At 36.4% G+C, this 27,763-nt stretch overlaps 1 protein-coding gene across 1 annotated transcript; it reads right to left on the bottom strand.

Annotated features, from left to right (window-relative positions):
* Window positions 1-825: 825 nt before the first annotated feature.
* On the bottom strand, window positions 826-23,724 carry LOC131149922 (uncharacterized). Its single transcript, XM_058100718.1, has 5 exons — window positions 23,480-23,724; window positions 22,767-22,909; window positions 22,488-22,617; window positions 17,708-17,899; window positions 826-1,423 (listed from the first exon to the last, which is right to left on the bottom strand). Exons 1-5 carry the CDS (start codon window positions 23,651-23,653, stop codon window positions 1,214-1,216), a joined length of 849 nt encoding a protein of 282 aa, XP_057956701.1. The 5' UTR covers window positions 23,654-23,724; the 3' UTR covers window positions 826-1,213.
* Window positions 23,725-27,763: the final 4,039 nt, after the last annotated feature.

Below are 27,763 nucleotides of genomic sequence, written 5' to 3'. Positions count from 1 at the left end.
TGTGAAAATTATATAGAATAAAAACTAAAATTTTTCTTACCTTTTCTTTTCTTTAATAAAATCCTTAAATGAATTGTTAGCCATATTTGAAATTTGAAAAATATGAATATAAAAAATACAAACACAAAAGAATTTAGTTTTTAATGTCTCATCTTCAAAGAAAGTGTGAAAATAAAATATATATATATATATTAAATTAATAAATAAAAATTTTAATTTCATACACGATAACTACTTAATTTTTCTTAATTTTTAATTATATTACAATAATTTTTCAATTTTAACAATATTTGATATAGAGAAAAAATATAATAAAAATAATTTTTATTTTTATTTTGTTTTCTTTTTCCAATCAAAATCCCTAATCCATATTAACCCATATTCTAAGGTCTTAAATTTGAATTTATATTAAATTTAGATAAGATATAATATAAAATTATATTAAAATTTATCCAGATCAACTCAAATTCAAAAACCCCAAACCCCAAACCCCAAACACGGGTACTTATTAAGAGTGAAAAGCAAAGAAGCTTCATTTGATATAACAACCAACAATTTTTTTAGCATGTCAATTAATTTTCAATATATGTAGAAAATTCACTCTGAACGCTAAATGGCATTGATCAGCACAATAAAATTTAAATTCCTTTTATTTGCTCTTTTTGATTTTTCTCTCACAAAAAATCTTCCATCCAAACAGTGCCTAAATAGTAACTGAAATTTAAAAAGGTGGAAAAAGACGTGCTCTCCAAAACAGAACACACAAGCATAACCTACCAATGATAGAATCAAAGCAAGTCATAAAGAAAATTACGTCTTGTTCAATTTGCAGAATGAAAAGGAAATGGATTATTCCCCACCTACCATGTACCGCACCAAGTATATATAGTAACTGTTATTTTCACCAAAAGCTAGGAGAGATCCAGGCAGTGGGTTGTAATTAGCAGTCCAATACATATAGGGCGCAGGCTGCAGACCCCCAAGGAAACAACATACATTTGTACAAGAGAAAGATAAGCCAAATACTTCATAACAATAATAATCTACAACAAGAGAAAGATTGATAAATAGCAATCTGCAGAAGTTGTCCCAACACACCCTAGCAGTAGCAACAGAACGCACAACTCCACACTCTACTATGAGCCCAGGGGAAATACCAGGCCATTATAGTTAAGGAAGAGCAAGAGATGGAAATATAGAAATACCGAGTTCCTTAGGAATACAAGTAGCGAGTCATCCACGAACTGAAGCGAGACCATGCAAGCTGGACTGCATCTTCATCTTCATCAGTGATTCCCATACCCTTCCTCCTTTTCACGCCCTCTGGAGATCTGTTCATGAAAGCATGCCCAATGCCAGGATAAATGTGCACCTCATATGGAATTCCTGATGCTTTCAGCTTTTCCTCCAACAATTTAGCAGCCTGAAAACTCAAGACGTCAACAGACATGTAACTACTTAAAACCATACAGAACCATTCAAATTTCATTGTTGGATGTTTATAGAAGCTAATAATATTTAGCTAACAAGCCATGAAGTTGGCAAGATGCTATGATGATGATGATGAGATGAAAGTACTTCAACAAGCCCCAACAATCAATCTGTTCACGGTACCCAAACGGGACCGGCCAGCACGACCAGGTTCGACCAGAATCAGTCACCTAGCCAGTCCAGGATGGCTATGAACCAGAATTGACGTGACCAGGTGAGAAATCAGGCAAACCAGGGCAGGAGCTGAGTCAGCCTGCCCTTAAAGAAGAACATAAAACACTACTAGTTGAGCGCGCGCGCACACACATAAAACACACGTAGATCTTAAATAATTTTTTATTGAACCAAACACCACTAACTACGCTCCCTACCTTAATAACAATAATTATAGTAATGATGGCAATAATAAAATATATTTCAGGAATACAATTTGAAACTACCAGGTTGGACCGGTTGGATTCATGGGTTGAATCAGCTAAAATATTACCCTTTCCATCTTCCAATAATAATATTAATATTAATAATGGTAGTCATGATGTTTACCTAATTTACTGGTAGGTGATTGTGATTATGACTAACATCTTGGTATAATAATAATAATAATAATAGTAATAAAGGAATACACTTCATCAAAGAGGATGCTCTGGCCCCCTGACCACAACTATCAAACAATTATCAACAATTCGAAAAATGGTACTACAGTTAAAATATTTAATTCTTTAACAAGTTTGATAAAGATAACATGCAATTCAACAAGGAGATCTATCGAGGTTTCTCTGTTCTCTTTATTTTATGGAGTATGACTGCAGGGGGGAATTTAAAGAATATAGGAAGATAGAGATGAAAAGCAAGTATTTCTCAATCTTCTTCTAAAATTGACGTGCCATGCACATTCCTGAACTGGCCACTCCAACCAATGCCAATTACTTCGACTACAGAAAGAAAGCAGGAACCATAAGAAAATTCTTCAGCTGCATCTTGTTTCTAATTTCAGATATTATTATGTTAAAGTTTCCTTTTAAAAAAAATCTGAGTGATTTAAGGACTAATTTTGGGGGGAGGATGAGTTTGGGGCACGGGTTGGGAGAAGGTATATGATATTTGTTCCCAGCTAGCTCACTCAAATCATTGGCAAACGTACAATGTGCCCTTCATTTAATTATTTACAATTTTAGAAATACTTAAAAAGTGATACTAGAGTTAAATTTTGACAATCACGATTTAATCAAACCGAACACCCAATCAAATGCCCAAATACACAACATATATATTTCTTCTGAGAACAGAAATATAAGATCCATTTCGATCAAAGATTTTGTTTTGGTAAAAAACAAGAAAGAAGGAAACTCATTTTCCACTACATTTTCTATCTGTATCAAATACTATTAAAAAAAATTGTTGAAATTTGATTAAAAATTAAGAAAAAAAAAATGCTAACGATGATAAAATAAAAAAAATTTGCCCATTAATTTAATATCTTTTTTCTTTCTCACTTTCCTTGATTAACCAAAAAACATGAAAAAGTGAATTCTTTCAAATTTTCCTTTCCTTTTCCTAGTGTTTTTCAAGTTCCAAACAAAGGCTTACTAAAAGTGGGGAAACAGAAACTACAAACATCATAAACAACAACAACAACAAAACCAAGCCATAGTCCCACTAAGCGGGGTCGGCTATATGAATCATTTTCTGCTAATTTATGCGATCATGGAAAACTACGAACATCATGAGCACAAGAAACCCTCACACAAAAACCAAAAGAAACCAGAAAAGGTAATAAAAAGAAAAACCTAACACAGCTAAGACAAAAATTCCCTCATAAACTCCTTCCCATAATAATTAATTGAGCACTTTAAATTAGCTAATTCATCTTACCTTTCATTGCCTTACTCTTACCACCATCCAGCTGAACCTCATTACCTCCATCAGCAGACACGCATACTTCTCCCATCTTCTCCAACTGTTGTGCACTTCCATACCCTTCAACTTCCTTCACAGAAGATGGTACCATCCTGTTTATTATCATTCGCCTGATTTTCGTTATCTAACCCCTCAGCTGCAAAGATAGGAATACCTCCTAGACTTTCTAATATAGCTAGAGACATATGAGAATATCACCCAATACATCTGATGAATCTGTTTTGTACCCAAATTCTTTCTGAAATTTATATACTCAGTAGTACAATTACTATCACATCATCAGAAGCATCACCCAATTATTTTAAAACCCCGTCCCATTTGGTTGTCCTCACATCGATTAAGTTGTCTCTCTTCAAGCACTTTTGCCTCTTAGCACCAGCTTGAATAAGAGCTCTCTGACTATAAATTTCAGAAAATCCAATCAAACCAATTTCTTGACAACACCCAAAACATTCCCCACACCTACTTTTGGTTCTTCAATGTCTTTACCACACATGATTGCATTGTCAATGGATTTACAATTGGAATCCACCCACTCAAGTCTCTGATTGTGGCTCCTCCAATTCTCAGCGTTCCCACAAAAACTGATCTAGCATCAATCAGAGGTCTATTTGAAGATTCCACTTGCTGCCCATTCTGCACTGCCATAATCTTATAAGAGCAACTTCCTTCAACTCCTGCCTCCTTTACAAAGAAAACCCACCTTCAGAGCCTTGCAAACCCGAATGTCACATCACCACATGCTGGATCAGAACCGTACTACTACTTGAAGAACCAAGATTATACCCTATGCTGTGACTTGGGAGGAGATATTAGTTGTCGGACCTCATCATTAAAAATGGGCTGATCATAAGATTCTCTTTTCAAGCAACCCAAATCCCTTAAGCCCACATTGAGTACCATGTTTGGGCCTTTTATGTTTGAATTTTGTACAGAGTCCAGAATCACCCACACACCTGAACCATCTTCTGCAAACCAAGCAACCAAGCCCCATAGAGACCATCATTGATTAGAAACAACACAACCATGCCTGAGCCCACATAGCTCTTCTCTTCCCTCTACCTTGCAAACCAGCTAACCTAAATTCCCACCGCCTCTTCCTCCTTTCTGCCCATCAAGACACCCAAATGTGTGCTAATCTTCACCATAACTTGAGAAGCTAATCTCCAGAAGAAGGTATTTTCCACTGCACGAAGCACAAACTAACAAAATATCACCCAAACTTAAGTTATTTAACCCAATCAAAGCATCCTTCCAACATTTTGGTTGATTGTCACTAGAATCTGGGATGCTTGGCCCTTCTGCTCCTAACACCCTTTGTAATCCCCCATAAATATTCTCCAGCTATGACTTTGCTACCCCCCAAAATGAAAATTGAATACATCTAACCTCTAGATAGCAAACCTGCTTTAGAATTTTTCCTGCTTGAGTTAGTCTAATCACCACCAAATACTTGAATCGATCAAACTTTTTCCTATGAATGAAGCTACCCAAACAAGTCCAAAACAAGGACAAAATTCAAATGTTCCACCGAACAGCCGACAATGACATTTTCACCCATTAATTCCTATAATCACAAGCATCTCTCCTCCAAGTTTCTCTAGCATCAGGTTGAAGGATTCGATCTGGACGACTTGCTTCCATGGAGGATTACTTTCCATCACAATGAATCATCATCCCTTGAAGAGATATCGATGATGTACCTGTGTTTTATCATCCACATGACATAGTATTTAAAAACTCAAAAAGTAATTTCATGACCATTAAACATTCGACTTAAATAATTTTTAAAATTTTAGATGCGAAGTCATGTCTCGAGTAGTGGCTATTTCATGAAAAATTGGTTATATTTAGGCAATTAGGCGATGCTAGGAGCAACAGTGACTGACAACAGAGAATTCAGATGCCAAATAAAGAGAAACCAAAAGAAGGTAACAAAGAATAATGGGAAAAATAAAGAGGAAGAAAAATCAAACCAAGACACAATTTAGGGCTCAATTTAGATCTGCCTCTCATGGTTACAAATCAACCCCTTATATAGTATGTCTCCTAATACCAAATATGGAAACAATCTCTAGGAAATATATCAAATCTCATAAGGAAAAAATGTCTAGGAAATACTATCAATTTGTAAAATCTTTAAATAATAAAAGCACTGGATAATCCACTGGATTATTAACTTATAAAAACCTAATATAAAAATGCTACAGGAAAAGGGAAAATCCTCAGAAATAATAAACTACAAGATTGCACAACAATCCTAAAAGTACCAAATGTTATGAATACGGCCCCAAAGCTCATATTGCATCATTCTCCACCATTTGGTAAAAACTCAGCCTTGAATTCAAAACATTTGAAGGATGAAGAATTGACAAACCGAAAAAACTAGCAATGGAACAATATAATATGCATGCCACAAGGGAAAAAAATGAAAAAAAAAAAAAAAATGAATGCAAGTGAGCAAAGGGAATAAAGAAAATTGTAGTGGGAAAGCAAAATTCGATATCCACATATGCAGTCTCACTCTTCTTCAGGCATTGAACTAAGGAAACTTATCTTCCAGCTTAATCTTTGCAATTTCCTCCTCTAGTTCCTTTGTGGAGTCTTTGGGCTTGAAGTCAGCTTTGGCACGTCCCTCATGCCCTCAGATCCTGTTGCTAATACAATTAGCTGCAGCTCTGGTTTCAAATGATACACTATATACAACTCCACAGACCTCTCCTCTTCTCCAAAAATAAACGTCTTATGGTCAACCATATTGTGAGCAGGTTGCTTGCTTGAGTAGTTTCTTTGATAGTTGTTTGCTTAGCTCAATAATTGTCGTAGTAGTTTGCTTGGCAGTAACTAATGTTGTATTGGCGGTACCATGTGCATTCTCAGTCCGCTTTTTCTCCATCAGCTTACCCGAGTAGGCCATAACATCTGTTAGTTTAGCGTTCCCATCTGCAACTTCCTTATTGCACCATTAGAAATCCAGACTAATGTGTTCTGAAAGGACATGAGTCTTTCACCAAACCTTCAATTCAAGTACATCTCACTGAACAGGTTTAAATTGATCTATGGACACCATAGTTTTCTTTTTTCCTCTTCCCCCTGTGAAAACTGAATTGGGTCAACCATGCCAAGGCTGGATTAGTCCTGTTTGAGTACCTGAGTTGGGCTCAACAGATTTGGCTTCACTAAAACAAAATGAAGCAATGTATGAATAAAGGAGTTCGGGCCTAAGTTTTAATAGGTGGGCACAGTGGTTGGGCTTGGGCTTGTATAAGGTCCAAAAATTTTGGGTGTATATTGGTTTATGAACTGGATTGATGGTTGTCTGATGACTAGGGTAGTAGTGGCAGATGGTGATTTGTTTATGGTATCAAGGGAGGATTGAGGTGAGGATCTGATACCATATTGATGCAAGAATATCTCACAATTTAGAATATCTCCTAATGCTAAATAAGGAAACAATCTTTAGGAAATAATAGAAAATCCCTAATAAAGAAATATAATTTTAGAAATAATAGCAAATCCCTAATTAAAGGAACATAATAGAAAATCCCTAAATGCTGAAAATTACATAACCAGACCCAAATATTCTAAATTATGACAACACAATGATAAACATGAAAATCTCTGCCTTAATTTTACTCATACATGACCTCTTAACATTCCCCATCAATAGACCATCTGGAAATTTTCTTTGTTCAATAGAAAGAAGGCTCTCACAGGACAGAAATATATATATATATATATTCTGCATTATTAATCTGAAATTAGTTTTTCAAATTATGTTTTCCTCCACCAAAACAGAAGAAAATAGCTTCCTTACTTTCGTCCAAACAATCAAAAATTTTCTGAGAAACAAGCAAAGGACATAATATCTTACCATTTTGGTTCTCATTCACAAATAAGCTATCAAGACAAATGCTAAAACTTTGCACTAACATAAAAGGAAGGCTTGTCATCAACAGATAATAATTTGGATGGAATGCTTGATATGAAATGCAAATTTGGAGGGACATGAAAAATGCTTGTGCCTTGCACGTGGAGTTTATATCGTTTCAGAGGCATATGAATTTTTCACAATCTAAAATGCACCTAGGGCATTTATAACATGTTACATTGTACAAGAGACCTCCACACCAATTCATCAATTTATAGAATAGTCAATGATACTTACTTGAGTTTTATACAGGAATGGTTTGTCCTATCATTAATGTGTTCTGCTCCACGTGCATTTACAAATTTACAATTTCTTCTCTGTAACTAAAGGGCATTTGATTCCAATAACCATGAAGCAACACGATGATATTTTGCAGCCCATGGAGAGTAGAGTCGTGTGCTTGTATTCTACAAGCAAGGGCAATTTTGATATGCCATCAAATAGAAATAGAGCTCCATACATATTAATTAAGTGCAACGGGGTGCTATCACTGCCAGAGCTTCGAAAGTCACTCAAATCGTTAAGTCTAATGGAGACCCACTTTGGGATGGACAAGGCGCCCCCTGCCAAAAGGGAGCCCTCTAAGCTCTACGGTTCCATCTTCTAGGCATTTGAATGGGATTGAATGTGGTCACAGCATATCGATAGGTATGGAGAAGTTCAAGTCCATAATGAAAAAATCCTACTCTCCATTGTCAACAACCTTGGAGCTTTTCTATTTTAGATGACTCTTGAGACAAGGATGATCATCAAAACTTCCTTAAAAAAGCAATAGAACTCAAAGACCCCAGAATTTCTCAAGCCTAATTAAATCTTGAAGCTCCTCACATATTGATGTCAGTGCCCCAAAATTAACAAAGCACTTCGCTCGCGTGGATGTTTCACAAATCCCATGTCACTGATCTCTCCCTGAAACAAACTTACAACACCAGCTAATGCCAAGTCTGCTTGTTCCTCTACTTGATGCTCCCATTTAAAGCCACTTTGTTCATCAATAAACTTACATCACCCTAACAACATTTACAGAGAGAAAGTGAAAGGGGAATCAATTCAAGGATTCACAAGGCTTCAAAAGAATAAAAGAGGAAGATAAAACAAAGGGGGTGGATGGAAAACATTTAAGATGGTATAGAGGCATTACAGTAATTAAAATTTTAGTTAATGCATTTTATAGGACAATTTTTTCATTATTAAATTTGATCACGAAAGGACTATGGTGAAAAGAGCTTTGTGCTTTTAGTAGTAGAATGGCTGAACTTGTCATGCTTGCCTGTAATGAAGGATTTGCTAAGCTGAACAAGATGTTAAAAATAATCAAATGCCTAGGAAAGCTAACAACCAAAAAAATAATTAAATAAAACCTCTTTGCTAAATTTGGAAGACAAAAATTTTGTTTGCAACAAAGAATCGTTTATTTTATGCCCCATCAGATCTCAAAAAATTATAAAACAAGTCTACTCTCTCCTCATACCAAGCAAAAAAATGGCATAAAGCCTGTACAAAGTCCTCTGATATAGCCTTTAAAGGAACAATGACTAAATGAAAAATGACATTGACTATAAGACAGATTCACGTAGAGTCAAGGATTTAACATCAATATGTTGTCTTTTGTGGATGATTTTTCACGCATGACTTGGATCTAGTTATTAACAGACAGGTCAAAATTTCTTAATGCATTTACTCAATTCTACCAAAAACAAAAACTCTGCTTGCCATTAGTACAAAAATTGTTCAGTCTAATAATGCACTTGAATTTATTCAAAATGAGCTTCTGTCTTTTTGCTTGGCCAAAGGAATTATCCATCAAACTCATGTGTACATATTCCTCAGCGAAATGAGGTAGTTGAACAGAAAAATAGACATTTACTTGACACAGCATGAGTTCTATTCTTTCACATGCATGTTCCTAAAAACCTTCTGGATCGACGCTCTTCTTACAACCCTTTTCTACTTAAAACAATGCCCTCCAATGTTCTAGGTCGAAAAATTCCCTACCCTATCATACCCAAAAACAACCATGTTCTTTATTGTAGCCCATGTCTTAAGGTGCCCTTTTTTGTTCATGTTCCACACACCAATTAGGGCAAGTTCTTTCCCTATGCTATTTAATGTGTCTTTGTTGGGTACTCAAGAACTCAAGAAGATAGATTTTTATGGTCCAAGAAATATGTGCCTTCTGAATAAAGGATAGTGAAATGGGTCTCTCTTTCTCTTGCGAAACAACTCTCTCTTTCAAACACCAACATGGCTGTGCAGCAGGTGGTGATGTTAAAGCGCTTGGTGCAGATCGAAGGAAAATCCTTCAATCTGAGATTGGATAAGGAGGAGGAGACTCCTTTACTGTGCATGCTTGAGAACGTCTCTCAAAAAAGGTGGGTTAAATTCATGGAGGCAGTTTCCTGGCTTGCTGATGGATCAACTTTCGTTTGGCCAGAGAGGGGCTCCAGAAGCATTCTTGACAGAAACCTCCACTTCTGGATGGTGATTAGGTGGACGAAGGTGAGGAAGTTTTTGGATTTAGGGTTAAAAAGGAAAGATGAGAATTTTTCGGTGTTCATTCCTGGAGGTGCAAAAGGAATTGGATGGTGAAGCTTAGAAAATGAGTTCTGTGAATTTACAAAGGAAATTTGTCATAATTTTGAAAGAGCGGGCCCTACAAGCATTTCAGCTCTCAGATCATGGAGTCAGGTGGTGATGGAAGGAAAGAAAGGCGAAGGTTGCTCTACTAGTCTACAATCAGAAAAATTGTGTCTTCTGTGCAAGGATGATCTGCAATTGAAGGAATTGGGGGTGCTGTTATTAGATTACAGCACCACTCAATTGGAGATGAACGTTCATCAGGTGCCAAATAGGGTTCTGGTGGCCGCTGCTAGTCTTGCAGAGGCAGCTAAGGTTGCAATGGGGGATGATGAGGCTATAAAGTTTGGGCCAGGTCGTTTGGTACTCATTGGGCCAAGTATGTGGGATAGGTGGTGCTTCTTTTTTAACAAAGTTAGACCACTTAATAGAACAGGACCAATGTTTTGACAAGGATGCTATGGGCCTTTCTTTGGACTCAAAATAAGGCTCTAATAAACAGGGGCTTTCATAGACAGACCCCATATCTAAAAAGGCCTAGTGCAAGGATATCACTCCCTTCCCCTGTATGACCTTGTTACTGAACAAGTCCACTGTCTTTGCCAAAATTCACAGAAGTAAGATATAGGAGAGGTGGGTAATCAGCCAGATGCTAACAAAATCCAAAATCTCCCTCCAGTTCTCCAAGATGAGCATAGAAATGGATCAACATTCAGAGCGTAATCAAGAAGACTTTATCTTCGTTTTAAAAACAGTTTGTGGCGAAAATGATGATAAATAATATAAGTGTCAGATTGGATGTTGATTCTGGTTTTGCAGAGGGATTATAGGCTGGCATCGCCAGGATTAATAAAAAAGAAGGTGGATTGGGTAGGAAACCTGATGTTTCAAGATTTAGTTCTGAAAAATCTAAAGGTCCTAAGGTGTACGCTCATCGGAAGGCTGCAATGATGGGTGCAGAAATGAGGCACGTAGATGAAGCAAAGAGAGAGCACTTTAGAGAGAAAAGGCCAAAGATTATGAGGAGAGATTATGGAGAGTTTCGTATCATGGAAGTTGCTAAAATGAAAGATATAGCGTGATGGAGTTAGCAAAGGAAAGGATTCTAAGAAATGGGGAGATTTTTCAGATAACAATAGTGATGACATCAGTGAGTTTGACTCTGATGCAGGTTTGCTATTGGATGAGATTCAGGAACAATATGGATATGTTTCTGATTCTTGTGATGTTCTCAGAGACCTATCATATGTACATTCTGCCCTGTTGGAAGGATTGGAGGGGGTTCCTATTTTTGAAAACAATGGGTTGGATAATAAACTTAGATGCAAGGATGTAATTTTACCTACACTAGTGGAGGTGATTCTAAGGACTTAGAAGCCCAAGATATAATGGATAAATTGGATTTAAAATTGTGTGATGCTGGTGGAACTGAAGAGCACTTTGATGGGAGTAAGTACAAAGTGTAGAAGGGTCAAAGAGAGCTAGCAAATTTAAAATGCTCAGTGAACTATGGCAGAATGGGATTGAAAAGGGGTTTTCTTGGTTAATTGTACTATTCAATTATTTTATTTTATTTTTATTTTTATTTTTATTTTATTTTATTATAGTTTTGTTTCTGTTTTTTATTCTTTTAGGTGGATTTTTTGTCCCTTCAGGTTGTGACTTCTCTTTCTCAATCTAGTATACCTTCTTTTGTTATCAAAAATAAAATCTAGACTTTTAAGATCCCTCAGTTGCTTATCCTAGTGTTGTTTTAGTTCTTCACCTTCCTAGTCTTATACATTCTTTTACAGTCTAGGGGCAAGTGATGCCTTGACCGCTCAAGGGACATGGTATTTGGTGGATATTCCTCTCAGTAAGGATTTGGTTAGGTGTTGTTGGGCCTATACCGTCAAATATCTTCCCAACAGCCCTATTGAATGGCGTAACACATAGTGAATTGCTAAGGTATCCATTCAAACTATGGTAATGAATATTTTGAGACCTTCCCTCCTATTGATTGACTAAATTTTGTATATGTATTGATGTAGAAGTTAATTTTGATTGGCCCTTAAGACTGCCTTCATTGTATGGAAATTTGCAGGAAGAGGTACGCATAGAGCAATCTCCTAGGTTTGCTCCTCACGGGAGGATGGTAAGGTATATAGGTTGCGAAGGCCATTTAAGATCTTAGACAATCCTTCGAGCCTGATCTATATTGTATGGTGGTCTCTACATTTGGTTTTTATCCCACTCTTATCATTATCCAAAGAAGGCATTCTTGAGGGCCATTGAAGATCTTAAGCAATCTCCTCAATCCTTGTCTAACAAATTTTGGTTAGTGCTCTCTATATTTGGTTTTTATCTAATGCCACTCTTAGTAGTTTACGTTGATGATATGATCATCCATAGTGACTTAAGCAAGATCACACATGTAATTCATGTGAAGCAGTGGTTTCAAGAAAAATTTCAAATCAAGGACTTAGATACTTTGTATTACTTTCTTGGTACCAAGATTGTATGGTGTAAGAAAAGGTTGAATCAATCTCAGCAAAAATATACCTTGGACATGCTAAGTGAGATTATATGTTGGTAGCTAAATAGACCTATGATCCCAACGTGAAGTTTGTCTAGGGATGTTGGACCATACTTTGAAGACAAATGTCGATTTAGGCAATCGGTTGGCAAGTTGATCGACTTGTCTGTCATTATATCTAAACTACCCTTTGCTATGGGGATGGTTATCTAGGTAGTTCATGGAAAATCCCAAACAATCATGCGATGTTTTATAGGACTCCATGGTGTGTTAGAGGCTCTCCCAGTGTTGACAGAGGTTTGATCTATAAATGTGATAGAAACAGTGAGATCAAGGGATACTCTGATGCAAATTAAGCTGGCTCGATTGATGATTGAAGATCTACAACTGGAGAATTTACATTTGTAAGAGTTAATCTCATTACTCGGCATAGCAAGAAACAAAATATTGTAGCAAGATCTAATGCTAAAGCAAAAACTGCGATATGGCTTACACAATGAGTCTATGAGTGAGCTTATGTACTTGAAGGCTCCTATGTTATCGATGCCCATCAATAAGTTTTGGAATGAAGCTACCATTTATATTGCTAGCAACCCAATACCTCTGCAGAGGACAAAGTAGATTGAAGTTGACAATCATTTATAGGGGGATGTTGTGTTGAAGAACGTTGTAAGAACTAAGTTCGTGAAATTTGTGTACTTGGTGATATTTTCAGGCTTTACGTAAGCTTCCCTTGTCTTGTGATTGTAACAAGCTGGGGTTAGGTGATATTTATACATTTCCAACTTGAGGGGCAATGAGAATAGGCCATTTTAGCAAATCATATGGTGTAAGAGGAGTTATCTTTGTTTTCAATGCTTTTTTTTTATTATTATTATTATATAAGAGGGTAGACCTAGAGTTACATGTAAGGCACCAAGAAAGTTCTGCTAGCTTGTCTCTCCAATTCTTATTCTCTTATTCGTTCTTCTCCTCTTTTCTTTTCTTCTTCTCTTCTCTATCTCTAACTATACAACAAATTCCCAAACCATTGCCCCTCCCCTGACAAATCCTTTATCTATTCTAATAAGTTCACATAAAGGTTGACAAGACCATGACCAAACTCACAAAAAACAGCATAAGCATCCTAAGCATCCCTCTCATCCCCTAGAAGGTCCATAGTATGCAAGTCTTCCTCACTAATTAATCCCTTTTTGCACAAGAGTGATTATAAATTAGAACTAGAATGCACCAAAGCAGGAAACATACCTTCAAAAAATTGCAACATTACTCAATAGTGTCCCAAGTAGTTCTTTACTATCATGACAGTCCATATTCATTGATTGAACTAGGAATCACAAAAGGTGAAGCAACTAGATTAAATCCTAGATAAATCTAACTAGGCCCTTTCAAACTCAACACTCATTTGAGGTTTGAGTTCACCCAGTAGGGCTTCTAGTGTTGAACCAATAAAGTGGCATCACAACACAACCCCTCCCCTACTTTATTTCTCCTTGCAACTTGGATTGGCCTTCGCTTTGTAGTCTCTTCCCCATACAGACTTTCATCACATTTTAACTGCACCATGAGTGGAAGGATGCATCTGCCCTCCACATATTCTCCCTTACACAAAAGCTAATCTCCTTCCTCTTCAACTTCAATTGATCCCTTGCAACCCCCATTATTGCCTTTGCTTTTGTATAAGCTTCCGAAATTCAATGCAAAACACTCTTGAGGTTTTCTCGAGTCCCAATTGTTGCCAACAAAGATATCATACAATGACCCTATTTTTGGTTTGGTGACCTACCGTGACACCATCGAACATCTGATGGAGACATCAAGATCATGGAAGAAGTAGATTTGCAAAGGTAATCATTTAACTACAAGAAATAAGCGAGTTAAAACACAAGATACATAAATATATTTCATAATGCAACAAAAAAAGGTTTTACTTTCATTGACAAGCTCTTCACATGTGGTTGTACTTTATACACAAAATTTACATTACATTTCACTTTATATACAACATTTTCCATATTCCCTAGGCTAAACACATGTCGCCAACAAAACACATGCTTAGTAATTTTTTGTCAACCTATAGTACATGTCAAAAGTGGCAATCTCTCAAAAGACTTAAGCAGGGCTTTCCTTCAGCTCAATGGCTGATATTGTTATGGATATAAGGTAACCAACCATGAGCTCAATAGATATTCTTAAACCCCCTTTATTCATACAAGGATTTCACTAATTTAAAATGTGATTCCTTTATATGCAAGCATAATCACAAAGTCATGAAAACATTCCTTAAAGTCTCCTTATCTAGAGTTGCCATCACAAGACATTCATATAGCATGCATTCCAACATCATTTCAACATAATAGCACTCTCACAAACAAGTGCAAATTTTCATCTCAACAAGTGCCAATTTCCAGCTTGGCCAACCACCATTTAAAGTGGCAATACCCTCCAGCAGTTTAGGGCCTTTCACCCAATGTAGACATCATCCCTACTTGGTCAGATTTCACAATATCACAGCCACAAACAAAACACACCCAGTGCAAGCTATTTCACATAATAGCAATTTAATAGATGCACAGACAAGCGATGCCATACTACAGCCATAGCATGTAAAACTATCATCCTTACAAGATCAATATCCATCACATGTAAATTTCTCAACTAAAACAAAAATGTGCAGCTATAAAAACCCATGAGAACATATCAGCTGCCATATCTAGTAATTAGAAAAACAAGATTAAAATCCTTCCTTACTAGGATTAAATCTCATGCAAGTTTCAACCATTTAAAAAAAAAAAAAAAAAAACTCCATTTTTAACCAAAATCCCTAAATGAATTAATGAAAGTACATCTACCTTGATTATCAATTTCTCCAATTTATTTTGAGGTTCCTCCGAACTTTACTTTTTTTTTTTTTCCTGAATTTCTGCAGAACTCCCTCCCTCCCTAGAGCTAGGATTTACAGCAAAACTTAATGGTATATTATGTTGTTGCTGGTAAGCATGGCTAGAAGTGAATCAGGACAGCAGAACTTGCAGCCAGCTGCGTGCCAAGTTTCCCCTTCTGAGCTGGAAACATGGCAGGACAGCGGCAGCAGGCAACAAGGCTCTGCAATGTTGCCACCTTTTTACCAAGAATCCCCTCCTCTCCTTTCTTTTTTTTGTCTAGTTCTGACCCAACTCCCATGCTTTGGTTTTGACATGGGCATTCTTAATTTCCTTTCATCTAAAGCCCCTCCTACCACTAATAAATTAAATGAAATTTCTAATATCAATTAACATAACTTAATCAATGCACAACATGCTTAGTATCAACTCATTCAATACAAACACAAAAGCTACAACCATGCAATCTATGGTTATCACATATTATCTCCACCAATTTCCTCACAACCACCATTGTTGCTTCCGCCTTTGTATAAGCTTCCAAAATTGAATGCAGGACACTTAGAGGTTTTGTCGAGTCCCAACTGCTGCCAAAAGAGATATCATCTTAACCAATTTCCTTCAAGCCTCCACCACGCTTCTCAAGACCATCAAGTTGCAGCTACTTTGCTTTGGACATCACAACAACTTTCTGCTGTGGGCTGGCAACCAAGGAAGATGAACCAAGCCTAGCTTTGTCCTCATGAGCCCTTCAAGAGTTAGGCCAGGTAGCCTCCATTGCTTTGTTTAGAATCTGAGGCCCATTTGCTCTCGACCCATAAGGCTCTTTGACAAGTGCAGCATGTCCATGTTAAGGCCTCTAAAACCACATCCAATACACCACACATGTATTTTCAGCACAACAATTTTCCATAAGTGTAGGCTTCTCCCACATTTTAAATTTCTATGATTGGCCATCACCAATTGTATCGTGATTCCTTTTGCTATAAAAGACTCACGATTGAGGTGTACCACAAGTTGCTAAAAGTGGACTCAGAGTACAAATTCATACCTTGCCCCTTGATTCCCATCTATCCTGGTAGGATTTACTCTCCCATAATCTCAATAATTGGAAACTGCCCCTCTCCATCTCCAGCCGCCAAAAAACCACACCCTCCAGCAATCATGAGACTCTAGACTTAGAAAACCACTGCCAATGACCTGGTTTGTGGCTTCCCAATGCCCCCAATCCTACATGGAAATTCTTTGAGCCACAATCTAAACATCTCATCACCATTTCATCCCTGTAACTTCTGTCCAAGATTTGCCACCACTTGCGGTTATTTCTTTCCCCTTGCCAAAGAACACTTTCCAACCCATCAACTTCCTTTCAATCAGGAACACAAAGCCACTATGTTCTACCTGTGCGTATAGGAATTTCTCTGGAGATAAAATCTTCCATGATCGTCAGCTCACAGATGAAGCAATGAAATATTGTTAGGTCCCCAAAATCTTATTACCCATGGATGGTAAGTTTTTGCAAAGATAAAGAAATGCAGCTCTGATGATAGCCTTTGTTGTTCTTCAAGAGTTAATATAATAAAATACAATCAGTGATTATGTTTATCCATAATTCCAAATGACCTTCCCCTGTGCTCAAACAAGAATTGTTTTGTTGATGGTTAGGGTGTTCTCCCCTGTGGTTCTAAAATGCAACTATGGTATTAATGATTGTAGAGATGGAGAAGCATAAAATTGACAGAGGATTGGAAATTTCACACCCATAGTTTGTGCAGCATCTCCATTTTTCCTTTGTATTATAGTAATACCTCATTTCAAAAAATACCTCAAATAAATCCAAAACTTTCAGTTCTTGTCAGCATCAGAAAGAGATGCAGTTAGGGATGTTCTTGTAATTGTGGAATATGGTTATTTTGTGATTTTTAGGACCTTTGAGGTTGTTTAGCAACTTTAAATTTAGATCCTTGTTTGTTAAGGCTAGCTCAATGCTAAATATGTGATTTGTAACTGAGACAGTTTGCTTTTGGCGAGACAGTTTGCTTTTGGCAGTTGATTGAGAATCTTCTTCTTCTTCCCTCTGTTTTTCCCTTTTCTGTCTCTTGCTGTCATACAGTATGAAGCCCCTCATTCTCCACAAGGAACTATACCCACATGCTAGAACTAAGCCTCATCATGAAGGCAGTGAACGTTGCGAAGCCAAGCTTCCAAAATATTGAAATGAAAAATTGAATAGTTGACATTTTCTTTGTGTCATGAGCTGACATTTTTTAGCAAATCAAATTTCATTGGCATCACATTTAAACTCAACGAAGGCAACAGAAATAATTCAAGTATCCATTGTATAATTACCACGTAAGCAATTACAACTGAAATACCAGAGAGGAACTACCATACCGTCACATCTGAAAAGCCAACAAAATTATCGAGCTCCCCAAAGTGAGCCTGCACAGGTGCCTTTGCTTGGGCAGGATCCGCGAGCTCTGATGAAGGAACTCCATAGAATGCAACAACTGCATCAACCTCGGGACTCAAAACAGAACTTGCAATAGAAAGAGCACCCCCCATGCAATACCCTGTCACACCAACCTATTTCCACAAAATCATTAGTTTGTTTACCAACCTCTTCAATTTTCTGGTGTTCAAAAAAAAAAAAATTTAATTATTCCCTCAAGGGCAATTTCAGACTGATTGACAGGTCCAGAACTTCAACTTTGTTCAAAGAAGAGATATTCAAGAGAGCATGGAACGAACAACATTTAATGAAGCATAAATTTTAGTAATGATGCCATTGAAGATTCCATGTAAATTCTATCCGTGCATTAATTTTTCATTTTCACAAAAGAAAATAAGATCTTGAAATATTAAAATATAAAGAAACCATTGTCATAATTCTAGACCATCAACATGCCCACCCGCTGCCCCTCACCAAAGAAAAAATCCCATCACAAAAAATAAATAAATAAATAGTAATAATAATAATAATAATAATAATAATAATAATAATGATAACAAAGGGAAAAGAAATAGACCTCTTTTTCGAGAGGGGGTCGAGAAACCTATCATTGTGATTATGTCTTCCAATGTACATCAACAATGATATTAGATTTGAACCCAGTTCAGATTTGAACCTAGTTCAAAGGGCCCCATTTCCATTCAAATTTGAGACTATATGGTCGATACACATACACCACTCTTTAAGGGATAGAGCTGAGAATTAGTGCAGGGTGTTAGGTTCAGGGTTGGGAGGGTTTTAAACTAATGAAAAAATTGAAGTTAGTGAAAAAATAATAAATAAGATGTAATAAAATACTTCTAGAGACATAAAAGAGTGAAAGGGTCGTATTCTTTTCAAAAAGGAAGGCTTAGACACATTGGAGGAGTTTATCAAAGAGGAGGATAGGGTTGGAAGTAATCCATGGATGTGCTTCTTATAAAAGAGGATATATGTTAGAGATAGGAGCCAAGGTTCAAATGGGTTAAAGACATGGATCATAATTCTAAAAATTTTTACCAAGTGGCGAATGGGTAGAGGACGAAGAGTTGAGTTAGATTTTGGTTCCTTGGTGAGAGATCACGAGCAAATAGGAGAGGCAATTACGTGGTTCTACAAAAATTTTAACCCTAAAGAGTGTCAAAATAGGTTGATGGAGGGACTTGATTTCTCATATTGAGTAGGAAAGAGCCCTTTGTTTAGAAAGGTTGAGGTAACGAGGCAGTGTTTGAGATCGAATAAGGCCCCAAACCCGAAATTTTCACATTTGCCTTTCCCAGGATAATTGTTAAGAGATTGGAGAGGATTGTGAATGATTTTTTTATGGTTTGGCACGATGATTGTGTGACAGATCATCTTATTAGTTGTGAATTGTGATGTGGTTAGAAGAGAAGCTGAAAGCGAATTGAGACATGGAACTTTGAAGTCTAGAAACATGTCTACAGGGGGGAAAAATGGTTACAAATAGTATAGTAGTCATTAGAATGGGTGGGGCATTGGAGGTTGGATGATGCTTCTCATGAAGAAGTTTATTTCTTATGTTTGCTTATTTGTTATTTCCTCTTACCTTTTCAAGATTCGTAGCAGTAATAATATTCAGCTTTGGGAAAATTTTTGGGCAGGGGAGATTTTGGAAGTCTTCAAGCCTCATCCTTTTAGGCTTTCTTCCATTTATATCACTTCAATTACTTCCTTTTATATTTAGAGCAAGGCTCTCTCTCATAGGATTTCCGTTTTTCAAAATCTAAATGAAAGAGAAGTTTATGAGCTGGGTAATTTGTTGAGTTTTGTATTCATTTGTATGTTAATCTAGGAGTGATTCACATATGTGATGGAGTAAATTCTAGTTCTTCTCTTATAAATATATTTTTCTCCAGTCATTGAATTCGACTTCATATATTTCCTTTGAATAACATTTTTTTGGTGGCTAAGGCTCCTTTTAAGATAAGGCATTTACTTGGTCTTTGATTATCAAGAAGGTTAATAAGGATGATTTATTGTACATGAGGAGACCAAGTCTACTAGCCCAGATATCTGCATGATATGTTTAGTCTCATGAGACAAATGCATTTTTATTTTTTTTTCACATTTTCATGTGGCTAAACAGCTACAGGGTTTCTCCTTGTTTGATGAGGCGTGGGTACCACCCACAGTGATGTCGGGAGAAGCAAGAAAGGTAGAATTTTGTGGAAGTTTGCTTTTAGCTGCTATTTTCGGACATCACAGATTGAGAGGAATGCAAAGATTTTTAATGATAAGATATTGTCACCATATTTAATTAGGCTAGAGTGATTTTCCTAAGTTCTTTTGGGTGCTTGCTTTGGGGCATTTTGGGAACTTTCTTTGTCTGAATTGCAGAGGGCTTGAACGGCTGTCTTTTGAAATTGTATTTAATTTCTTAGAACAGTACACCTTGCCTCCAAATTTTGCAGTTTTTCTTCTCTTTCTCATTAATCAATCAATCATACACACACATACAAACACTGCCTGTGGCAAGCAACCAACTCTACATATTCAGCTCAGCTCACAAAATTTGATGTGCGCACAGAGGTCTGGTATCACTTTAATATCATAGCAGTCTACAATTGGAGAATGATGCTCACCTGCAAACAATTAATCAGCCATTAGTGGGACAGGTTTGGTTGCAGCTAATGCGATGACTTCCACTACCATATGACTCTTTCGTGTTTGCACCATGATTTTTTTCCTGTCTTCTCTTTGTTTGGAAAGCTTTTCACGGCTAGGGTAGAATTTTCTTGTTTGTTTCTGTAATTAGTCTTTTTATTGTGCAATGCTTCATACAAACAAAACAAATAAGGTAATGTAATCAGTTATCACACAACATTTTTTTGGTAAAAGTTGCTAAACTCTTCGTACTAAAGCTATCAGTTATCTCTATCAAATATGCCAGTTACTTGGTTGTATTGATCTATCCTTAAAAGTGTTGGTTTGCAAGCTTATCAGTGTTTATGAGATTAATGAGGAAAAATATGATTCTTAATTGAATATAGGTAGATGCAAAGATTGAGAGTATTGTAGAGCATCTTTAACTCTTAGAACTATTAACTAGTTTAATTAGTAAACACTTACTTTCTTCTATGCATAGACATGCCATAATTTTGACAACACAATCAGAGATGTGCATCATTAGAGCTTGAGATTTTATAAAAAAAAGCTTCAAATGACTAAAGTCCTGTACCTTTGCCCTATGGTTTCCATGACCCTCATCACAAAGTGGGACTTCAACATAGCCCAAAAGCCTTATAAAGTAAAGCATGGCTGTTTATATAACATACATGAAGAGTTCAAAAGCCAGCCAAAGTAATTCGACAAGGCCAAATCAATTTCCTCAAAGCAACAACAACGTTTTTTTTTCAGCACATTAAAAAATTATCATGAATAAAAAGGAGAGACATAGGAATCAAAAAAATCATCTGACCCTTGGTGCAGCATGTTATTCATTTTTTGTGGACCAAATCAAAGTACATGTTCTAAACTTTGCAGGGAACAAAAACATCCATACACAGCACAGAGAAAACAATATCCTCACAAATATATACTCAAACTTCATAAATAAATACTAAAACATACATGTTAAACCGTCTTTACCATGCATGCATATGATAGAAGTCTTAACCAAAGTTGCAGACTCATGGCTGTCCAATTCAGACAGTCAATAGTGAGCAGCACATTGCGTACTGCGTATAGGTCATTGCAAATTATTTCATACGGCAGTTGTGACTGCATACAGCATTCTAACTAGTCTATATAAAGTATGTTTTCATCATCCAGAAATTAAAACAATCAAACTAAATGCACAACTCTTAGTTCAAATTTAACTCCAGTTTAATGTAGTTAGGACTTAGGCAATCAATCAAAAAATTTTCAAGAAACAATTATTTTGGGTAATTGCGGCGTACAGCCAACAAGAATGCATGAATAGTGTAAGACCTAAGGTTCTGTTTGGTATCGTTTTTGTTTTCTATTTTCTGTTTCTGTTTCTCCATAGTGAAGAAACAGAATATAAAAACGTATTTCTTTATGTTGTTAGTTTTGTATTTCTGTTGCTGGTTTTCAGCTATTTGCCAAAAAACTGAAAACCAAATTCTATTGTTTTCGGTTGTTTTGGCAACCTGTTCCCAAAAAATTTAATATCCATAAATAGTTTTTTTGGATTAAATAATTTATTTTATACACTTTTAAATTAAAATCAGAATTAAATGATCATATGAATTTAAATATAATTAAAATAAATACATACATAAATTTCAAAAAATAATAATAAATCCAATTACAAAATACTTTTACTGTTTTTCAAGTGTCATATCCAATAAAATTTTTATTGTAAAGTAAATTTTGAAAGTAGAACAATTAAGTAAAATAATTATAATAAAGTTTATTTTTATTATAGTAATTCTTTAAATGTGCATCATTTGTAATTTTATTATTTTAATTATATTTTTATAATATTATTTGATTTAAAGATGAAAATGAGCATTTTTAATTAAGTTTTTAATTTATATTAATTTTACAAATGTTAACCAAACAGGTTGCTGGTTTCTAGTTTTTAATTTCTGTTTCTAATTTTTTATTTTCATTTCTGGTTTTTGTTTCTCTAATTTTTGAAAGCAATACCAAATGGCCCCTAAATTAGTGGATTTTTTTATGAATTCTGTAGCACACCTTCTGCGAACCATTAGCCTTGAGCCAGTTAACTGAAGCTCGGATATCCTTTACAGCTCCTGGCCAGTCCAGACCATCCATTAAGTGTTGCGCTTCTGCAACATCCAAGCCAACTTTTCCTCGATACAGGCTGAAATAAAAAAGAAAAGAATAATAAAAATACATTAGCAGTAAAGACTGAAAATAAAAATGTAGGAAAAGTATCTATTTAAATATTTGTAGCAAACACTCCTAGCAATATATATATATATATAGTTGTAGCAAACACAAACATCTTACTCCGGGATGAGTGCTTTAAAACCAGGACCCAGTTGAGAAATTTTCAAGGCATGGTTCTTGATCTCATAATCCACACCCCACCACTCTTGAAGCACAACTATCCCAGGAGCATCTTCTTTTCCCACCACGTATGCATCAAATGCCTGATTAATTAAAACAATCAGAATGGGAGTTTCTTCGTAGCAATGTCTCACAGGTCACAAAGCCATACTAAGTATTCTAACATAGATGCACAAATTAAAATAAGTTGAACACTAGGAATTCCAGTATCTAGAAAATACAATTTTCTCTTGAGATATATCACCAGGGCTGCTGAAAATTAATATACATAAAATGACACGTTAATGGGCAACTATATGTTTGCGAAAGTCCGTTGAATAACATGTGCAGGGCTTATCAAACTACTCAAAACAGGTTTAACATATCTGAATTGACCTTGCCGGAGCTTAGTGTCCCGTCAGAACCATTCTATAAATGAAAATATTCCAATTATTTCTCCCTCTCTCTCGGAAAATGCTCAGAGACAGTCCAACAAAACAGTGTGAGAGAAAAGAAGAACCCAATACAAGTACACAACAAACCCACTTACTGATTCGAAAGCCCAACAAAACTGATGACGAAAACCGAACAATAAACCCATCAAAAACGATAAGTAACTGATAGGTTTGAACCAAAAATGAAAGAGAATGAGGGAACTTTAGAACCAAACTCACAGTATCATCCCTCTGAATCTGAACCTTCTTGAAGGGGGAGGAGGCAGAGTCCGCCATTGCTCGGATTTGGAAGCGTAGAGTTGAGGCAAAGGCTGTCCGTACAGGACTGAAGCTATTGGAATTTAGGAGGGTTCTGATGAAAACTCTAGACGATGATTTGAGAATAGCTACCATGCTTACCGAGACCCCTTTGCTTTTTTTTTTTAAGGGGGTGGGTTTAATGGGCTCACTGGGAATTAAAATTGAGCCCCGATGTCCTGACACGTGTCCCTACAGGTTTTATACAGTACTGTGAAAATCAAAAGTAGACTGGTTGAATCACTTAAAATCTGTTTTCTATTTTTTTTTTTTTTTATATAACTATAAAAACGCATTATCGATTTTTAATTATTGTTATTGATTTTCTCTTATTTGCAGAAAAAAAACTCTAATCAGATTTTATGATATTAAACTATTTTGACAATTTGCCGTCAAAAATTTTAATACCCAAAACTAATTTTTTTAGAGTAAATGATTCAGTTTATATACTTTTAAAGTAAAATTAAAATTAAATAATTATATAAATTTAAATATAATTAAAATAAAAAATATATAAATTTTAAAAAATAATGATAATATCAATTACAAAATATTTTCACCATTTTTCTATTGTCATATCCAGTAAAATCTATATTATAAAGTAAGTTTTGAAAGTATAATATTAAATAAAATAATATTTATTTTTATCATAGTATTTTTTTAATGTGTAATACTTTTCAATTTTATTATTTTAATCATATTTTATACTATTAGTTTATTTAAAGACAAAAATGAGCATTTTTAAAATTAAATTTAAAATTTATTTTAATTTTATAAATATAACCAATCAAGTTGTTGGTTTCTAATTTATAGTTTCTATTTTTATTTTTTAAGTTTTTTTCTGATTTTTCATTTATGTAATTTTTTTTATGGCAATGACAAACGGCCCCTTAAATTGAGAAATTGTTTTTTATATGGTCTAATTCTTATCAATTTTTTATGATAGTCAAACTCGATCAAAGCTGAAAATTTTGAACAAATTGGATGAATCGATCAAACTGAACAAAACCAAATAGAATTTTTTTTTTTTAGACCAAGATTTCTTGACCATAAAATTTTAGAGGTTGTTTGGTATCAGTGTCAAAAATATATAAACAAAAATCAGCAAAGGAAATTGGAACCCAGAAACAAAAATCAAAAATTAAAAATTGTAATGTGTTTGGTTCTATTATTGAAATTGAAAACTTATTTAGCCTTTTGCTTTTAGTTTTTTCTATATTTTGAAATTATAAAAATACCTTATAACAAAGCATCATTACCAAAATAATTAAAATAGATATTATTCATAACCTGCTATGAGGGGGGTACTTATTGGGAATTGGAACAAACTATGTTGCTTTTTTAAACAAACCAATTAACTCTTTATTAGAAAAATTGTTTTAAAAGACTTTTCTAAAACAGATTTTAGATTCGAAAATGTTCCCAAATTTGCCACCATTTTTTTGAAACATGTAATCCTTAAAGAGTGGAACAAGACACCATGTTTTGTTCTTGGATTGCAAAACTACCAATAGGCTAGATTTTTTATTTGGTTTCTCCATATGCATCCTACTATTAGAGGAGAATGCGTTAAAGGAAAATCTGGAGACAATCAAAAGGATTCTCCACTTGTATAGCAATTTTTAAAATTTCGAATTGCAAATTTATTATTTTGTTGTAATGTTAATAGTTGTAACTGTAAATTTATTATTATGTTGTAACGTTAACAGTTGTAAATATTTTTTCAAATATGAATATCCTCACAACAGTTATGCTTGAGGCGTTACCTTCTCATGGTATCAGATTCACTTTCGGTTAATACCTTAAATTTTTTTTTCCCATGGCCGATTCAAGCTCCAATCAGCTTCCGCTCAATATGATGGTTCACATGGTGACCATCAAACTTACTTCTACCAATTACCTCTTGTGGCGTAGCCAATTCGTTTCACTACTTGAAAGCCAAGATCTCATGGGCTTCTTGGACGGGTCTTCACCTGCACCCACAACCTTGGTTCGAGAGGGTTTCAATCAAGTTCCTAATCCAGCTTACAAGATATGGCATATGCAAGACAGGATGTTGCTCTGCCTTATTTACGCTTCTCTTACAGAGGAATGTATGGTTGAGGTTGCTAATTCCTTAACTGCTCGTGATGCTTGGTTGACTCTCAAGCATCATTTTCTCACAGCTCCAAGATAAGAGAAATTCAATTAAAAGACGAACTTCAATTAATGCAACGTGGCTCTCGCAGTGTGGCTGAATATGCTCGTTCTTTTCGCTCTCTTTGTGATCAACCTAGTGATATTGACAAATCGATTGATGACACTAATAAAGTACATTAGTTTTTTCATGGCCTTAGATCAGATTTCAAAATTTTTTCGACATCGATGTTGTCTTAGATGCCACTGCCTTCCTTCACCAATTTGGTTCCCAAAGCTCTGAGTCATGAGCTTTTCTCTCGGTCCATTCCTAGTGATTCCTCTTAGCAGTCGGCTTTCATTGCATAATGTCGTTCTTTTGCCAATTCTAATTGTTGCGGGGTAAAAAAAAATAGTTGGGATGCTCCTTCGACTCTCGTTGACCTGAAAGAAGAAAAGAACAAAGGCTTGGAGGACCCGGGGTGTACTCCGGGGGATCACTCCAATGCCTAAGTAAGAGGAAGGCTTTTAGGAAGGCTAAATGCAACAGTAGAATAGTATTAAGTTACTTACCTTTGCCTGTACTCCCAATCCCTTCTTATAGGGGCTTGAGTTGACTGCTGGTTAGCTCGGATTTATTGCGTGGGGGTGCGAATCGCTTTCCGGCCATAAGTGCGTGCGCCCATTACTCGGTTTTTAAGGGCGTCGGCGTGAATCTCTCCTCCTCTTTATTAGGTCGGAGCTAATCACTCGTCAGAAAGTCAGACCTGGAGAAAGTATGAGATAGGCGTTGACCTGCCCTTATTAGCGTGATTTATTATGGGCATATCAGTTGTCCCCCCCTCAGTTTCAAATTTCTGGATAGAATTTTGAATAATTATTTGTCTGCATCTTTCCATTTAGAAGTTTTAACACTTCCTCTTGTTCCCCTCTTTTTTTTTTTTTTTTGGGAAGAATAAATGAGTAGCTCGTGCCGACTGTTGGCGCCAAGCTGAATTGTCCGACCTGCTCGGGCCGAGCTCCTTTGTGGAGCTCTTTTAAGAAGGACTCGTGCTGAGCTGTGTTTGTCCGAGCTGTTTTGTGCAGAGCTGTTTTGTCCAAGCTGTTCGGGCCGAGCTCTTTTGTCCGAGCTCTTTGAAGCAGGACTCGTGCCGAGCTGTTCGGGCCGAGCTCTTCGAGGAAGGATTCGTGCCGAGCTGTTCCTGCCGAGCTCTTCGGGCCGGGCTCTGTTTGTCCGAGTTCTTCGAAGAAGGATTCGTGCCGAGCTGTTCCTGCCGAGCTGTTCGGGCCGGGCTCTGTTTGTCCGAGCTCTTCGAAGAAGGATTCGTGCCGAGCTCTTTGAAGAGAGACTCGGGCCGAGCTCTTCATGCCGAGCTCTTCGTAGAGTGACTCGTGCCGAGCTCTTTGAAGAGAGACTCGGGCCGAGCTATCTGAGAATGGCGAGCTCTTTGAAGAGAGACTCGGGCCGAGGTGTTTTTTCTGAGCTTTTTGAATAATCAGGTCGAGCTAACCAACCTACTCGGCTGTGTGGCACTACAACTAGTGCTCGTTGCTTGGGCTTTCCGCGTGATGAGTCGTGCTCATCTATTGGATTGTTTTGGCCTTACGAGTCGTGCTCGTCAATTCGGGCCATCCTCCTGATGAGTCGTGCTCATCTGTTGGTTGGTCTGGCTTCACGAGTCGTGCTCGTCATTTTGGGCCATCCGCGTGATGAGTCATGCTCATCTGTTGGGTTGCTCTGGCCTCACGAGTCATGCTCGTCATTTTGGGCCGTCCGCGTGATGAGTCGTGCTCATCTGTTGGGCTGCTCTGGCCTCACGAGTCGTACTCGTCATTTTGGGCCTTCCACCCGATGAGTCGTGCTCATCTGTTGGGTCGTCCTTCGCGTCTATCTCACTTTCCCGAGGCATCGTTGCACGCATCTGTCTTGCGAGAGATACAAAAAAGCATGTTTTAAATGCGTTCTACCTCGGAAAGTGGGTTGGAGAAAAGCATTATTGATGGCCATCCGTCCAACGTTGTGTCCGAGGCAACTTGGTGTTTCCGAGGTGGCGTTTGTCCTCGGGAAGCCTCATCTGTGCACTTGTCAGA

Source organism: Malania oleifera, chromosome 2, assembly GCF_029873635.1.
Source record: "Malania oleifera isolate guangnan ecotype guangnan chromosome 2, ASM2987363v1, whole genome shotgun sequence".
Lineage (NCBI taxonomy): Eukaryota > Viridiplantae > Streptophyta > Magnoliopsida > Santalales > Ximeniaceae > Malania > Malania oleifera.
This window is presented reverse-complemented; position numbering and strand designations above follow the sequence as displayed.